This window comes from Pleurodeles waltl, chromosome 5 (assembly GCF_031143425.1).
Source record: "Pleurodeles waltl isolate 20211129_DDA chromosome 5, aPleWal1.hap1.20221129, whole genome shotgun sequence".
NCBI lineage: Eukaryota > Metazoa > Chordata > Amphibia > Caudata > Salamandridae > Pleurodeles > Pleurodeles waltl.
Genome location: NC_090444.1, coordinates 731,317,460 through 731,333,179, shown reverse-complemented (window position 1 = coordinate 731,333,179; position 15,720 = coordinate 731,317,460). Strand labels below are relative to the sequence as shown.

Sequence of the window (15,720 nt, the reverse complement as noted above, 5' to 3'; positions counted from 1 at the left end):
TCCGCCTTCTCTATTTAGAGTAGGAAGGCCGAGAGATTTCTGCCTGCCTTGGGAGATCTCTAAATAAGACTGTCAGTCTTCTGCAAGGGCAGAAGAGAAAACTCTAAATAAGTCCAAATATTCTGAATCCTCAAGTTTGCTTTGGCTATTTTTAATTGGCTGAATTTTATCTTAACTATATCTAGACTGTAGGGATGATGAAGGTAGTGTTCCAAAAATGTGAATGGCTAAATCAAGGGTTAGGGTCACAACACGACAGTTATAATCAAGTCTACGTATAGTACACTGACATTGACTGGGTTCAGAGGTTGTAGCATGTGCAGCTGGGGTTAGCTCACCTCCCTCCAATATCTGATACTCCCTACCTGAGTCTTAAATTCACAAATGAGCAATATTAAATATCCATTTATGAAAATGATATGTATCCATTGAGATCGATTACATCTTTTATTTAGCTATCATTAAGGAAAGTATTTCAGATCCATTTAGATAGCCCATGTCACTAATGTAACGTGAACAATTTGAAAATTATGACAAAGTTTAAATTCGATTAATATACCCAAAAAGCATATTGGGAGTATTTCGGGGTGTTATATCAGGAAATCAAGACGATATTAATTAAAGCACTTGCACGGAAATGCTTCGCGACTGATAGGATGGAAAGTAAAAACAGACTGTTTTTTTAGCCCACTTTGGCCTAAAATAAATTGTATACAGTATAAAATGCAATGGAATAACTGGACGACTAACCGCTTCTTTCTTGTCTTATTTTACAGATAACATTTTGGCAAGCGCAGTTAGACAGGCATAGATTAAAAATGTCAAAAGTTGCAGAAAGGTATGTATTTTTGTTTGTCATTCCCTTTTTTCCCCGCAGAAGAGATGCGGAGCTTGTTTTTACAGTACTAGACTGTACACGATGAGTATAACTTTGTCACTGTCTTGGCTTCTCTCTGTCTTATGACACCCATTACTTTAATTCTGTTCGCATCTGCATCACCCTTTTTCGCTTCTTTATCTATCGTTTTTGATCCACATTTACAACACAAGTAGCTCTCTAGAATAGTATTCTCAAATGCAACCTGGAGATGGTTACTTTGGTTATCAGCACAAAGGGTGAGTGTGTGTGTGTTTGCGTGTGCATATTTTGTGTGTACATGCACATTAGTGTGCACATCTGCATGAAAACTCACTTGTTAGTTTTATGGATATGTTGGATTGGTGACAGTGTTTGGTGGAAAGTGGACGATTACCTGTATGCATGCTGCATTCATATAATTAGACACACCAATGGAGACTCCAGCAAATAACCAACACTAAAGTTCACCCTGGCTCAACAGCATTTTTCAGGGTGAAGGGGTGGGGTCATGCACCTAGTGGCATGGCAGTCTATAGTCTCCATGCTTCCAGGGGTCAACACAGCCAGGCTACCCGAAGCTAAACAGAAATATCACTCCTCACTCATCTTGAGGTGAATTAGGAATTGCCACAACCATTTCTGGGAAGGGAATCCAGGGCAAACTCAGAGACATACCAGGAATAAAATATTTCTACTCGACCCTCTAACATATGTGTAGGAAATTTGATTTTCTATAGGGTCACCCCAGATTGTGCACCTTTTATTGAACCCTACATTTTTGATGGCTGTAGAAAATGTACCTGCTAACCAGTGAGAAAGTGCCTGTGCTCCCCCTTGCAACATGGTGAAATTGGCATACCCTTAATTGGCATAGTTAACTTACTTATACACCTGTAGTATATGGTAGAAAGTGTACCTATGGCCTGTAAGTGAAATGTCACTAGTGGATTGCAGTACCCACTGTCCCATCCACTACAGTGAAAGTGCAAACATGGCTGCTGGCCTACGATTTGTACCCTGGCTGTTGCAGGTTTAAACTGCAAATTTTACTTCTCAAAATATTAATAATAATATATGCCTTATTTTCCCATAAGGGGGGTGCATGGGATTTAAGGTAGGTAACGTAGGTAAAGGCTCAACCTCTTCCAGTGCATCACCTGCAAGAATGACTGCAATTGTGCTGGCCGTGTTAGTCTTCAGGATCTTGGCTTTTCCCTTGTTGATGTTTAGGACAAGTGTGCTGATGTGGCTGCCACTTTTTCAGTCTTCTCTTGCATCTGCTGATGGGTATGAGGGAGTAGGCAAATCAACAAAAGAGAGTGGGATTAGGAGCCAATGGAGGTCCAGTACCTGGGTTCCGAAAAAAGTAGTTCGCTACAAAGGGGAGGTACTCTTCCTATCGACAGAAGAAGCAAGAAGCATAATGTTGGACAAAACAAAGGTGGGAATTCTATAGATTATTTTGTCCTGCCCTCACACATCCCATAGGGATGTCATGCTTCATTATAGGGCATGCTCTTTGTAGGACCGCTGATGCAATGTCCTATGGGCCCTTCTAAGGATCACTTTGGTGGAGAACTTTTTTGTAAGGCTGTATGATGAGAATAGTAAGTTTAACTGTATCCTAAGGGAGTGGATTGGAGTGATAGTGTTTGTACACTTGAGAGATAAAGATAAAATCATCTAAGAGATGCCAAATAAGTCTTTTAATGTCATGGCTCTCTTGACAGGATAAAAAAAAACATGCAAATAGTCAGGGCTGCTATGGGGATGTAATGTATCCCTAGTAGCCTAAAAGTGTAAATGAAATCAGGTCAACAATCTTTACACCCTGATGCCCAAAGAGAGGATCCACAGTGCTTATTCAGGACCTAAAAAATGTGCGGGTGCAACCCTACCCCATACCTAAAATCTCATAATTAGTTAAGATATTGCCCTTCAAGATATCTGATGTTTATGAAGAAAAACAAATATTACTGCCCAACCCTTTAGATCGGTAATATAAGCCCCATTGGTCCAAGACAGAGTTTAGCGCACAGCTGCTAAAAGTCTGCTGCGTGGATAGGGCGACTGACCTACCGTCCTTTGCTCGCCTGAATGAAGGGTTTCCATTTTATTTCATCCAGCATTTTGCATTTCGCTCCTTCTGTCAATAGGAACAGTATTTCCCCTTTGTATTGTGTAAGAGAGTAGGACCATGTCATCTGCAAAGTCCATGTTGTTGAACTGCGTCCAAGGATTCCACTATATCCCAGCTCTTCTCCTTGCTGTCCTTTTTTAAAAATTGTTTTTGGTCCCCATAGCAAATCTGACAAGGCTACCGCACAGCCTGATTAAAGCACCGAGAAGTGAGACCGTCACTGAGAAGGAGACATCTCCTGGAGCCACCATCCATCAGCCAGTTGATTGGAGCCTGCTCTACCAGGAGACACTACTCCAAAGAGACAGGCTCGACCCTTGTCCGCCAAGCCATTATGACCAGGAGACCTTGACGAAGCACATAATCATTGGACTCTCTGTTATTATTGGCCAACCAACCTCAGTCCCAATTCGCACTTTCCTACCCTGCCATAGTGCTCAGAACTTATTTCTCCTGCTCTGAAGACCACTCTTCTCCAAATCACACAGTTTATTAACCAATGTAATACAGTCACGCACATCTGGAATCTGGGGGAGAGTCCATTTTAAACATAGCTCTTGCCATGCTAATTGAATCAGCATGAATACCATATGTCTCTACTTTTTAACCAAGTTTACTGACCAGTCATCTTCCAAATTAATTCTAAATATTATTAACAGAAGGGTTACCTTTACTTCTGGACTCACCACACCTCTGAGGAACTCCCCTACATCCATCCAAAAAGGGTTGAGCTTCCGACAACTCCAAAACATGTGGATTTTGTCAGCCCTTTCTTTATGACATCATGGGCAACATTTCTTTCCCTTCCCCAGGGCAGTTATCTTCTCTGGTGATCAATATACCCTGTGCAAGGTAAAACGATGGTTCTTTTTTAATGCAGCAGATTTAACTGTAGCCTGAAGTGTAGCAAAAGATACTTGCCAGAGATTGCCGATGTCCAGCGAAGTTATCTCTTTACTCCATTTCTTAGCTGGCAATACACAGGAGACTTCACTCGCCTCCATTAACATCCAGTACCAAAGTGCGACTTCCTTACAATGGACCTGATTGCCGCATAATTTCTCTTCCCAATTACTATCTTTTTGCTCTACTCTGGGGAGGGAACTTGCCGTATTCGACAGTTGATAATATGTTAACTTAGAAACCATGTTTCCTGTTAATTCCGTAAACATACCCCATGATATCAACTCATTTTCTGTTGCCTTCATTTAACCACCCCTTTACCTTGCAGTGGAAGAGATAATTTGTCCTGAAGGCATTCAGGGGTGCCCGGTGAATCCCATATCGGCGCCAAGGTGCTATAATACGGGATACCTAACTCTTGTTATGTCTGGAACCATATCTTACATGCTGCACTAAGGCACTTTAACCTTACTTTCTTAAAGTACTTTTCATGGCCATGCTTATATAAAAAGTGATCACCAGTCTCTAGAATACCATCAATCATAACTTTATGGTATAGGGCATAGCTAAGTTGATCCTTCAATAACCTCCTTATATTTTTTAACTGAAACACCTTATAATATTTATGCAAGTCCCAAGAGATTATTCCCCCCTGATTTTTCTTTCTGGACAACTTCCTCCAGGCAACTCAAACTCCCTTAGATGCCCAAACAAAAGAAGTCAAATCCCCCAGCAACCTTCTAAACCATATTACCTTAAATTCTAATTGGACGGTATTGAATAAAAAGGTGAATTTTGGTAGAATAAGCATTTTTAATATGTTAGATCTGCCTACCAGAGACAAAGGGAGGGCAGCCCAAGTTCTTATTAACTTCTTTGTTGATAACCATACTTTATTAAAATTCACCCAAGCCGTCGCCTCTAAGTCTGCAGTGACCTGACCCCCAGATATCTAATCTCTTTTTTAATCAGCGGAGAGCTATAGAGGATATTTCAGCCCATTATCTCTGTCTTCTATTGGTTGACCAGGTACCTGGACACCCTGCCAAACTCTTCCAAAACATTCCAGATGTTTGGGAGTGAACCTATTAAATCACTGGTATATATAATGAGGTGATCGGCATATAGTGACACTTTTTTCTCCCACCCTCTAAAGCAGAACGATGTTATGTTTAAGTGAGACTTGATCTTAATCAGCATTGGTTCCATGTGTAGACTGAATAACAGAGAGGAGAGAGGAAAGCCCTGTCTGGTGCCTCTCTCAATTTTAACCTGTATCTTTAGGTTACCGTTTACTAGTATCATAGCTACCGGGTGCCTTATACAAAGCCTCAATTGCTTTAATAAAAGTATCTCCACAACCATTTTCTCCATTACTCTCAATAAAAAGGGCAAACTAACTCAATCAAACGCTTTAGCTGCATCAATGGTAAGAATGGCAAGAGGTTGACCATTCAATTGAGCAAGATCGATTGCACTAAACAATTTGTAGGTTAATTCGAACACCATTCTTGGGAATCTTTTCCAGTCTGATGGCACCTTTTCCGCTTCCCAGTTCCTTCCAAACATGGGGTTGAGCATGTCTACTGAAATTTGAATGTCTGCCTTCAGTGCCTCTGCGGGAGTGTTGTCAGGTCCTGTTGCCTTCTTAATTTTCAGATGTTTGATGGCTTGTTGTATTTCTTTCTTGGTTGGTCGATTGACAAGTCCTTATCAGCTGGCTGTATGTCTGGTGGAGACTGTGGCACAGGCTGGTTCAGCAGTTCTTCAAAATGCTCCACCCATCTTCTTTGTTGGTTTTCATGACTCATGATTGTCCTCCCTGCTTTGTCCTTAACAGGTCTTTCTGGTTTACTGTATATGCCAGAGAGCTTTCTCGCTATGTTGTAGAGTTCTTTCAAGTTTCCATGGCTTGCTTCCTCCTGGGCTTCTGTGGCATGACCATCGATTAATCTTTGCTTGTCTGCTCTAAAGCTTCTCTTTGCTTCCTTGATGGATTTGGTGTATTCGCCTTGACCTTTTGCTTTTTCTGTTCCCATTCCGCTGGTGTTAACCACAGCTTTATTTTCCTTTCTCGCTTGGATGTTGTAGAGAGTCTCAGTGGAGATCCATTCCTTATGCTGTTTTTTTCTGGGGTACCAGTACCTCTTAACAGGTTGATGGCACTGTTTATTTGAGCCCAAGTGGCAGCAGAGATGAAAAAATACAACCTTGCCCTGCTTGGCATCAGTGAGATCAGATGGACACAGTCCGGACAGAAAAGACTGGCTCCAGGTGTATTCTGGACATGAGGAAGAGAATGCCCTACATACTCTTGGAATAGCACTGATGCTAAGTCCAGCAGCCAACAGAGCTCTGATTGGATGGAAAGCCCACTTTTCTAGAATCATCACAGTGACCTTTCACACATATTAAAAGAGGATCAACACAAGTGTTAATCAATGCTATGCACCTACAAATGACAGCAAGGAAGAGGAAAAAGAATAGTTTTACAACAGATTCCAGTCTATCCTGGAGAAATGCCTTGTGATGAGAGACATCAATGCCAAGATTGGAAGCAACAACACTGGGAATGAAGAAGCCATCGACAACCATCGCCCAGGCGACATGAATGAGAATGGTTAAAGGCTTGCATATGTCTGTGCCCTGAACAGTCTGGTGGTAGGCAGTAGTGTATTCCCACACAAAAGAATACACCAGTCTAGAGTCACAATAACTTTATTCGGTTACTTAAAACCATACAAGCAAAAGCAGCAAAAAATAATCATATATTAACATTAAAATTCAGTACAAAGTTAAAGCAGTACAAGCATAAAAACATCCTCACAATGAATATATCAACCACCTATACCATGCTGCCAAAGGTAACCGGGTTAAAATATTAATAGCCCTAACACCTGAACATCTCCGGGTGACCGTATTTCTGGGATAGGTTTTTTGTATGTGTCAGCCAGCCAATCCTATTAACGTTCTCCTAAGCCATACAGTCCTTAATAATCTTTTGATTAAAATAAAGATCAGAATTTGTCTAAATCCTTATCCACAGTTTCAGTGGCGCTATAGTCACCTTATTAGGAAGAAGCCCTATTCCCAATTTCTCATGGACTATGTATGCTGGCACAGACTGATGTACAGGTACAGCGTTTGCAGGAACTTGTTTTCAATGGTTTGTAGGGCTCTACACTCCTTATACCCCACTGCCATAGGATACAATGGGAACACATTTAGCATTGTATACCTTTAGTAGAGCCTGCATCAATCTTGCCCCCACTTTTTATGCAAATTCGAAAACTGTGCCTACAGCTCTCATCAGGGCAAGACCTTTCACCTTCCGAAGAGGAACCCACAACCCAATCTCATCAAACATTAAGCCCAGGTATGAAAAACTTGGTACCCTTCTAATCTTAATTCTTCCCTCAAAACATTTCTTCTCTTGTCTTGGCCCAGGACCCACCACCACTGTGTGTGACTTAGTGAAGTTAGTGCTCAGGTCCAGTGCTTCGATGTACTCTATGTAACCCTCAACTAATCGTTACAACCCAACAGCCGTGATGGCCAGCAGGACAGCGTCGTCTGCATACAGGAACACTGTTCGCCCACCTGCAGGATATCCCTGCACACAGTACTCAATGCGAGGCCCAGGGTATTCACATAAAGCGTAAAAAAAAGAGGGATAGGATACATCCTTGCCTAACACCACATTGCACACTGAATGCTGAGGATACCCTCCCATTAGAGTTATATCTGACCATCGCACTGAGGTTCAAATGAAGGCCATGCAGGATATTAACTAAACTAAGTTCCACACCCACAGCCAACATGAGGGACCACAGTTTCGACCTATTAACTCTATCAAAAGTGGCTGTTAGATCCATGAAGGCTAAGTGCAGGGTCCTGCCCTTCGCAACTATATATTTTTCATTCAGGAGATGGAGATTGAGGCTTTGATCAGTGGGCCCTTTCCCTGCCCTGAAAGCATACTGTACAATCAACATAATATTTTGTTGCTCTGCCCAATCAGTTAATCTGGCTAAAACTACTCTACCCAGGACCTTTGCCTTGGAGTCAATGAGGGAGATAGGCCTCTAGCAGATTGCTTCCAGGATGAAGGAGAGTTGGAGAGTCATACATACCCTTTGAGAGTGAAATAAGTCACCCAGGTCTCAGTAGTGCAATCAATGAGGGAAAAAGATGCCCCTGAAAAAAATGGTTGATACACTAATCGCTGGATTCCTGTTTTAGGGCTTCTAATAACAGTCTATGTGCTGCTGAGCACTCCCGCTCAAACCAATTTTCCTCTCCTTTTTGCAAATTGCCTCTGGGCCTTGTAATGCCAGTGACAACATGCTGACAGATCGACAAAAAACACTCAAAAGATCTACCCCCAATGCATCTTTATCTAGGCAAACAGAAAACTCAAATCTGCATGAGATGAAGAGGTTCATGGTTAGCTGCTCTGGGATAATCTTAGCCCACTTTAACCTGCGGGTTTGATCATGCAGGACAATGTCTGAATTTGAGGGCCCTAAAGCAGTCTTCTCTATTAGCCCTCCTACCCTGCCAAGGGACAAAAATAGAGGATTATGTTAACTTAAGTGGCTCTTTTTAATTTCAAATGAGATGACAAGCCCACCCAGGGAGTATGAAATAAATATAAAATCATTTGTAATATGAGCACTTCTCCCAGAGAGGTTGGAATCCCCCATAAGGCCTTATCTTCCCATGAGCTGTAAATTATATTCTGCAGAGCCTTCACCTAATAACGTCCACTGTGGAGAGTGCTCAAAATGCCCTCCTTCGACACTAACCTTGTCAAAATCATCACTCACCCTACATCCCCTCTCACAAAAGTGCACATTAAACTCTCCTAGAAGAACAATCCAAAAGGGAGAACTGCATTCATCACTAACAGATTCTAGAAATGAGTTTAGACAGTCTAAGTGCTGCGTGGGGCTTACCCTCTGAAAGGAGTTCTAAAAATTCTGGATAAGTATGCCTGGTTCTTTACTAAAGGCCAGCAGCACCGCCAAAAGATTAACTGACCCAGTTACCAACTTTTGAGGGGAGTGGTGCAGGGGACTATTAAAGAAATTAAGGTGAGAAGCATTACTCTGAGTGATAGCCATCACCGGTCCATTGCTGGATCGCTCTGCATGATTATGTGAACTGTCCCCAGCCCCCAACCTTACCGACTCCTCCGTAATTAAAATTTCCACAGAGAGGGCTCCCACTCCAGAGTTGAGATATGATAAAAGGGAAGAAAATTTCCTGTCACCTTGGGTGCTTTCTGAACTTCCCTCGGTCCTTCTGCAGTATTGTTCATCTTGCATTTGCCCATAGTAGCATTAGAACACAGACGAAAGGGGGGTGGCCCAGCCCAGTCTCTGCCTGCCACTGATGGGCGCAGACGGGACTGCCCTTTACCTTGGTGCTGTCCAGGCACCGCCCAGGTGTGTTCCGCATGTGTCCCGTGCAGCGTGTCCCCTCCTCTGCCTTTAAGGGCCTCCTGGAACAATCTGAAAGACGTGGGAGGCTCTTGCCGCACTTAGTTGCTGGGGTATGTGGTCTACAAGTGCCCCCAGCCTCAAGGCTGTATCTCGTTCAGCGAGTCACTTTGCCTGCATTTAAGCACCTTCTGGTGCGATCCAAAAGATGTGGGTGGATCCTGCCACACTGGTTGCTGGGGGTTGTGGTCTCCAAGTGTCACCAGACAACATGGGTGTCACCACACAATTCAACAGAGAATCAGATTGACCATGTCTGCATTTCCAAGAAGTTCCGGATGTCCCTGCGGGATGTGAGAGTGATGAGAGGAACAAATGTGGTGTCAGATCATCACCTTGTCGTGGCCAGGCTAAAGCTGACAAAAGCATGGGTGGAACTGACAAACCAACACCAGAGATATAACACTACCCTTCACAAAGGTGCATAGAAACGGAGTGAATACTTAGAAACACTCAGTAACAAGTTTCAAGTCCTATAAATACTAGAGGACAACAGAGACCCATTAGAAAACCAGTGGGATTTAAGTGAAAATAGTACCAAAAAGCCCAAAGCACTACCCGCAGCTATCTATCTGGTTGTGCAAAACTGACAGATAATCACAAGTTCAGGCTGATGACGAGGGAATGCAGGTTGGATACAGGGACCATGTTAGTCCTGCTGAAAAGTTACTTTCTCAGTCCAGCGCAAAGAGCAGGCTCATTCCTGGTTGAGGGGGCCGCAACGAGCAGAGCAATAGTATGGTGGGTCATTGATATAGTGCAAAGTGTAGGCAAGGCATCACGGATGGTTGTCATTGTAGCACAAAGATCCTGTTGGCATTGCAAGTGGGTAGGCCTGGGCTTCACGGTGGGGCGCTTTGCAAATGGTCAATGCTGTAGCATGAAGAGTCAGGTTGACAGAAATTCATGTTGACGAGCTGTGCAAGTGACAAGGTTTAAGGGCACATACACGTTCATGAAGAGACCAAAACTTCAATTCAGCCTCTCTGAGGCCACACCAAGTGTCCAGGACCTAACGGGCACCACTTGCTCCAGCTGGATTTGGGCGCTGGTTCTGGTGGTTGTGAGACTGTTATGTCTCTGGTTCTAAACAGGAGGCGAGGAGACTAGCCCTTGGAGTCACTCTGGGAGTCCTGGGTTCAGGTGTAGGTCCAAATCCCTCTGAACCAGGAAGGAGGGCAGTAGGGCAGGAATCCAGCAAGGCTGCAGGGCAGTAAGGCAGTGGTCCAGCAGGGCAGCAGTCCAGCAGAGTGGCCGTCCTTTCAGCATCATAGCAGTACTTTTTCTTGGCAGAGTCTCCACAGATCCAGAAGTGTACTGAAGAGTTGGGGTCTAAGTTTCAGTATATATACCAGGTGCCTCCTTTGAAGTATGAAAGCTTATAGAGGTTTCCTTTTGAAGTGTACAGGCTTCCTATCTCCCTTACCCTGGCTCCGGACTAAATAAAGCTGGTATGCAGCCCTTTTGTGCAGGCTGGACACAGCCTATTCGAGTAAAAGTAGGGCCATGCCCAGCTCCTTCCTCCCATCCTGCCAGTTATGGCCCATCCAGGCACACCTAAGCTGTCTTTTGGTGAGACTGTCTAGGAGGAATACACAAAGCCAACTGTCAGGTATCCTAGTCATGTGACACTGAGACAGGCTATGGGCACTAAATGTCTAAATAAGGAAAATGCTAACTTTCTAAAAGTGAATTTTCAAAATTGTAATTAAAAATGTGACTTCACCAATGAGAGAGGATTTTTCATTAGCATTCTAATGACACCAAACATGAACTGGTCAACCGCTCCCATTTGGAAATAGTAACTTATTAAGTGTAATAAGGTAATTTCAATGTTACTCTATGGAAGAGGAAGGCCATGCTGTAGTAAAAAATTAGTTTAAGAGTTTTTCACTACCAGGACATGTAAAAGTTAAAAATGCATGTTCTATTTTTTAAATACATTGCATCCCACCCTCTGGACTGGACTGGGCCTACCCTAGGGTGACATACATATATAAAAAAGGATGTTTTGGGCCTAGCAAAAGGTTCATTTTTTCAGGTGGAAAAGGAAACTTAAACCATCACACAGGCTGCAATAGCAGACCTGGGACATGCTTAAAGGGCTACGCAAATGGATGCCACAATCAGTGCTGCAGACTCACCAGCAGCATTTAATTAGGTGTATGTAGTCCCACTTTACTAGGAACTTACCATTAAATTAAATGTGCCAATTGACTGTAAGCCAATTTCACCATGTTTAAAGGAGAGAGCACAAGCTCTTTAGCACTGGTTAGCACTGGCAAAGTGTGCAGAGTCCTAAAAATCAACAACAACGGGTTCAGAAGATAGGAGGTCGAACGCACAAAGTTTGGACCTTGCAGAAAGGGCCAGGTGCAAAAGTTTATTTTTTTACTTACGCATCATTCGTCACCTGACTAAAATCACTCCCTTTGAAGACTGTTTTCTGTAGCTTAGTTACTTACTTTTTGGAATCCTTGAAAAAAGTCTGCAACGAGTTACAAATCTATAATGATTTGGCTATAATGAAGTACATTATCCTTTGAGAGAGAAGAGAAACATTTAACATACTGATCTTGTTTACCAACAAACAAGACTCTTTATGAACTGTTTAAAAGGGCCCTCTGGTGACTTCTGTCCAATAGATCTTAAGATTACAGCTCACACCATCAAACAACATTCTAGACTGCCTATTGTTGGTGATTGTTGGAGATGTGGGACTGAGTAAAGAAATCCATTTTCAGTTCTATGCTGGATGGTCCTTTAGAAGTATTTGATACATTTAAGATGTACCTGGGGTGCCTATCTTGAAGTGATACTACATGTGTTGCCTCAATCCTGATATGCATTCCTAGTGAAGCACACTCTTGGCTAGTTTCTCTTGCACTTTTTTAGTCTGATCTCTATTTTTTTGTACTCTTTTCAAGGATATTTTTTGTCCAGCACTGGGCATCCATCTTCTCATTTCCTTATAAATTGAGTTTTACATTACAATTGGGAGTAAGCCAATTCTACCATGTTTTAAGGAGAAAGTACAAGCACTTTAGCACTGGTAGGCTGTGGTAAAGTGTGCAGAGTTCTAAAGCCAGCAAAAACTAAGTCAGTAAAACAAGAGGGCTGAAAGCAAAAGGTTAGGGGAAAACCACCTCAAGGATTCCAGGTCTAACAAGTGCAGATCTGCATCACCTACTTTGAGCATATTAAATGTATAGCACTTGGATCCCTGGATTGCTGTTGGTCAAAGCAGTAATAGGCATGTGCCAAAAACGTTTAAAAGCTTACATTAGTTTATTCACATCTAAAAAGGATGTTGGAGCCCATAAAGCACACATACATGAAATGTAGAATTTAGACATGCTAAAAGGAAAATTACCATGTCACCACACTTACAGTCTTCAAATGTGTTAACTACTGCACATGTTGAGGAGGTTCCACTTCCAAAGGCCTCTTTAATGACTAACATATCCACATACCTTGGCTTGGGAAGGCATCAGAAAATGCGTGTTTCACACACTATGCTATTATTTAACAATGACTGTGCCCTTGGCTTTCATTTCAATGCAGGATTTGTGTTCTTTCTTTAAAAAATAATGATTCCTCCTCCTTCTAAAACATCTTTGACATATTGGTGTCATTTTATTTGTTGAGGTATTGTTATTTTTGCTAATTGGTTTGAGAATTGTGGCTGCTAAATTTATTGACTTTAATATTGTTTCGATGTTGTTGAAAGCATTAACACACATGATCTCTGAGAGAATCAAGTCTACTTGAGGCATAACAAGAGGTCTACGCCTAGGATTCGACACTAAAACTTGCTGTGAACGTCTCAATTACTGGGTTGCCTAAATTAGTATAAGCCCATGATTTGCTCGTTCTCCAGTAATTTTTTTTACTATGCCTGTTTGTCCTCATTATAATTTTCTACTTTATTGAATTGCATTGATTTACAGATGATCCCTCATTTTACTGCTTGCCTACAGAAATTAAACAGATTGGTAACATTGTCCAATCTATGCTGAGATTATATGGGCTAAAACTCTAGTCTGCGATATATTCCAGATGTAGCGCTTTTTTTAGTTTAAGAAAACCCCTTTCACACAAACCTGCCTCAGACAAACATAAATTACAAAAACGTGCCTTTAAAATTGTGATTTAACTGGCTAGTTGTTGCAGGTGACATCGCGTGAGGGGGACTACATGGGGTCACAAACGTTTTCCTGATCTCTGTTAATATGTCATCCGCAGATACAAAGGGGTCCATGAATAAATGTATAGCATTGTCTACTGTATTCACCACCTACTGGTGAAGAGACGACGCGTTAAGAGAAGCAGGGCATTATACATAATCTTGAAGGCAGCACAACAGCGAACAATATGTCTACGTGCTCAGCAATTCCTTTAACTGCTTCCACCCGTGTTCCCAGTACTGCGCCAAACACTACATGCGGCTTGAAAAGATTGTAACAGTTTGAACTGAAAGCAAATACCTACAGGCACGCTCTTACTCCACAAGTCCAAATACCTGGCCGACTGATTGTATTTTTCTGATATTGTTTGTGTGATTACCGCTGGAAGTGAAGAAGTTGCAACTATTTTTTTCCGAATAGAAGTGATTTCTCTTTGATGGTTTACGGCGAGGTTTCTATTTTTCTAATTGATTTCCAGTCCATACGACACATATTGTTAAAGCATTTGTTGAAATTTTGGCAGGTGCGGCCTGCATTCTGACGTGTCCTCTGTTCAGGCAGGCACAGGCACGAGGGCGTGTGGAGTCATTTGTAATTTCGTTTATTTAGCTTTGCCCCTAAGTTAGTACGTGGACGCTCTACCTCTGGGGAGCTAGCCAGGGCCGGGCTGGGAACCCAAAGCAGTCCTGGCAATTCTGTCAGACCATCTCCATGGAGTGGGGGGAGAGGGATGCGAAGCACTGCTGGTTTTGCTACTGGGGGCCAGTAACAAAAACGGCCCCCACCGCTTCAAAACCAGCTCCCACCCTACCAGCCTCCTGGGGAATTGGCCGATGCCCGGTACGGCCCATCCCGCCCTGGAGCCAGGGGCATCTGATGCATTTAAAAAGTGGTGGGACAGAAAGTTAAATATGAAGTTCAAGCGAACTTGAATCAAACATCGGGGCGGGATGGTGCAAAGTTCTTGTCTACACCATAAGAAAATTTAAGAAAAGAAAGTTGCCTATGATTTTTTTTAAAGAAAAGTAGAAATTTACTCACAGACTCAGCACTGTCCGTGCAGTTACACAGACACATCACTCACCCTGCGCTCACACAGACACACTGTCCCGCTTACCCTGCACTCACAGACGCACACTGCTTCATTCACTTTACACTTACGCAAGCACACTACACATCCTGCTCTGATAAGAGCACACCACTCATCCAGGACATTTACACCACTCAGTCTGCCCTCATGAGGCATGATGCTCATCCAGTGTACTCATACAATCACACGTCTTACTCTGTGCTCACACAAGCAAACCATTCACAACACTTACACAGGCAAACAATCCACAACTCTCACTCAGGCAAACCTTTCACCCATACAGTCTTACCACTCACTCAGTGGGCTCTCATTACTCACCCTGCACTCATACATGCACACTGCTGACCCTGCACTCATACGTGCACACTGCTAACCCTGCACTCATACGTGCACACTGCTGACCCTGCACTTATACAGTCACACAACTCACTCTGCAGTCACACAGGCTCATTACTTGCCATTTACCCTGCACGTGCACACAGAGCACTGGCAGCAGCAGCTCTAAATCCTCCCTGGACCCCCCCTCCCCCCCCCCCCACCCTAGGAGAGCCCTGCAGTGTGGTGAGGCGGGGTGCTGTTGTGGATGCCAGGCAGAGAACCAAGACGGAGGGAGGTGATGGTGACCACCTGGAAAGTGGCAATTGGGGGCAGAGCAGATAAGGTATTTCGTTTGTCTTTACAGGCTGTGCAGGGCCCATGTGACCAGGAGTCACCACAGTGACTGCTGCTCAGTAGTAGAGACCTGACGTTCACCAGGGCTTTTTGAAAACATAACAGCAGTTATTGTTCTGACTCCTGGTCTCTTAAATGTTCGTGGGTGCCAAAGAGGCAATAGAGTCTTCCTTTGAGAGATAAGGGATGTTTTCAGAAAGCTGTTAGAGAACCTGTCCTGCGTGAAAGGATTCCTCTGGGCCTCTGCCTCCACATGCCCACAGGTGGTGCCTAGAGTGACGATGGCGCTTGAGTACTCGTGTGAGCAGGAGAAACTCCAGCCATTCAGGGGCGTAGGAGACAGTAAATTTCTGGGGGGGACAGGG

General features: G+C 43.2%; 1 protein-coding gene across 2 annotated transcripts in view; it reads left to right on the top strand.

Annotated features, from left to right (window-relative positions):
• The window catches only part of RGS7 (regulator of G protein signaling 7), a 1,783,260-nt gene that overhangs the window by 1,500,801 nt on the left and 266,739 nt on the right, over positions 1 to 15,720 (top strand). For both annotated transcript variants that reach the window (XM_069234688.1, XM_069234689.1), the window contains exon 12: positions 777 to 838. In XM_069234688.1, coding sequence (XP_069090789.1) covers positions 777 to 838 — 62 coding nt within the window. The remainder of the gene's footprint in view (positions 1 to 776; positions 839 to 15,720) is intronic.